The 1,184-nt window shown below is 33.2% G+C and overlaps 1 protein-coding gene across 1 annotated transcript; it reads left to right on the top strand.

The window, feature by feature from the left end:
• The first annotated feature begins 76 nt into the window (after window positions 1–76).
• LOC105461466 lies at window positions 77–1,059 on the top strand. Its single transcript, XM_011707961.1, has 2 exons — window positions 77–453; window positions 686–1,059. Exons 1-2 carry the CDS (start codon window positions 207–209, stop codon window positions 1,057–1,059), a joined length of 621 nt encoding a protein of 206 aa, XP_011706263.1. The 5' UTR covers window positions 77–206.
• Window positions 1,060–1,184: the final 125 nt, after the last annotated feature.

Here is a 1,184-nt window from a genome sequence, read left to right as displayed (position 1 = left end):
TGTGCTCTTCCGATCTATTCTCTATTGCAAATATTAATATAGTTTATATTTTATTTATTTTGAAAAATATAAAATTGTACAAATTTAAATTATTTTTTAGCTTTCTTGCTCATGGAGATAGCGTGACCACTACAGCTTTATTTTTTCGGATAGGAAAATCAACTGTATATAGTATTGTTCCTGAAGTTTGTAATATAATTTGGGAAATGTTACAACCCATATATCTCCGTTGTCCACAAGAAGAGGATGAGTGGATAAAAATTGCTAATGATTTTTATAATCTCTGGAATTTTCCCAATTGCATTGGAGTGATTGATGGAAAGCACTGCCGAATCCAAGCTCCACCACATTCGGGTAGTGCGTTTCACAATTATAAGGGACACTTTAGTGCTATATTAATGGCTATTGTGGATGCACGTTATCGTTTCATTTGGGTCGACATTGGAGATTACGGTAAATTTAAATTATATTATAATTCAAGGATGGGAAATAATCGCGTTACGTGTAATACTGTTACTTTTTTCAGTTTGTTTGAACAAACCGTAACTGCTATAAAATATTGTTAGGGAATAAGTAAGAGTAACGTCGTTACAATTAACGTGTGTTGCTTTCCATCTGTGTATAATATAATCATACAGTAACATTTATTTAAAAACAGAATTTGTGAGAAATATATACATTATAGGTTCTATGAATGATTCTGGAATCTGGGCTAATACTGCAATAAAGCAAGCAATTGAAAATAAAACGTTATCTGTGCCAGAAACCCGTTCTTTGCCTAATACAAATTGTCCACTTCCGTTTTCTCTTGTTGGTGACGAAGGATTCCCGTTAAAAACATATTTAATGCGTCCATATGCAAAGAGAAATTTATTGAGTAATGAGCAAAAAGTATTCAATTACCGATTAACAAGAGCACGACGAGTTGTTGAAAATGCTTTTGGCATTCTTGTAGCACGATGGCGAATACTACAGAAACCTTTAGCTCTGAAATTAAGTACTATCGAGAAAATTGTGCAAGCGATTACTTCCCTTACGAAAAAAAACTCTCAACTTTGAGTGTTCAACACTAAAAAAAACGCTCAAATTTGGGTGTTAACACTTAAAAAGGACGCTCAAATTTGGGTGTGATTTCGGATCATCAATTGAAGGTTACACTCAATTGAGGATTAACGCCCTAAAAA

Source organism: Wasmannia auropunctata, unplaced genomic scaffold, assembly GCF_000956235.1.
Source record: "Wasmannia auropunctata unplaced genomic scaffold, wasmannia.A_1.0 LD287203.1, whole genome shotgun sequence".
NCBI lineage: Eukaryota > Metazoa > Arthropoda > Insecta > Hymenoptera > Formicidae > Wasmannia > Wasmannia auropunctata.
This window is presented reverse-complemented; position numbering and strand designations above follow the sequence as displayed.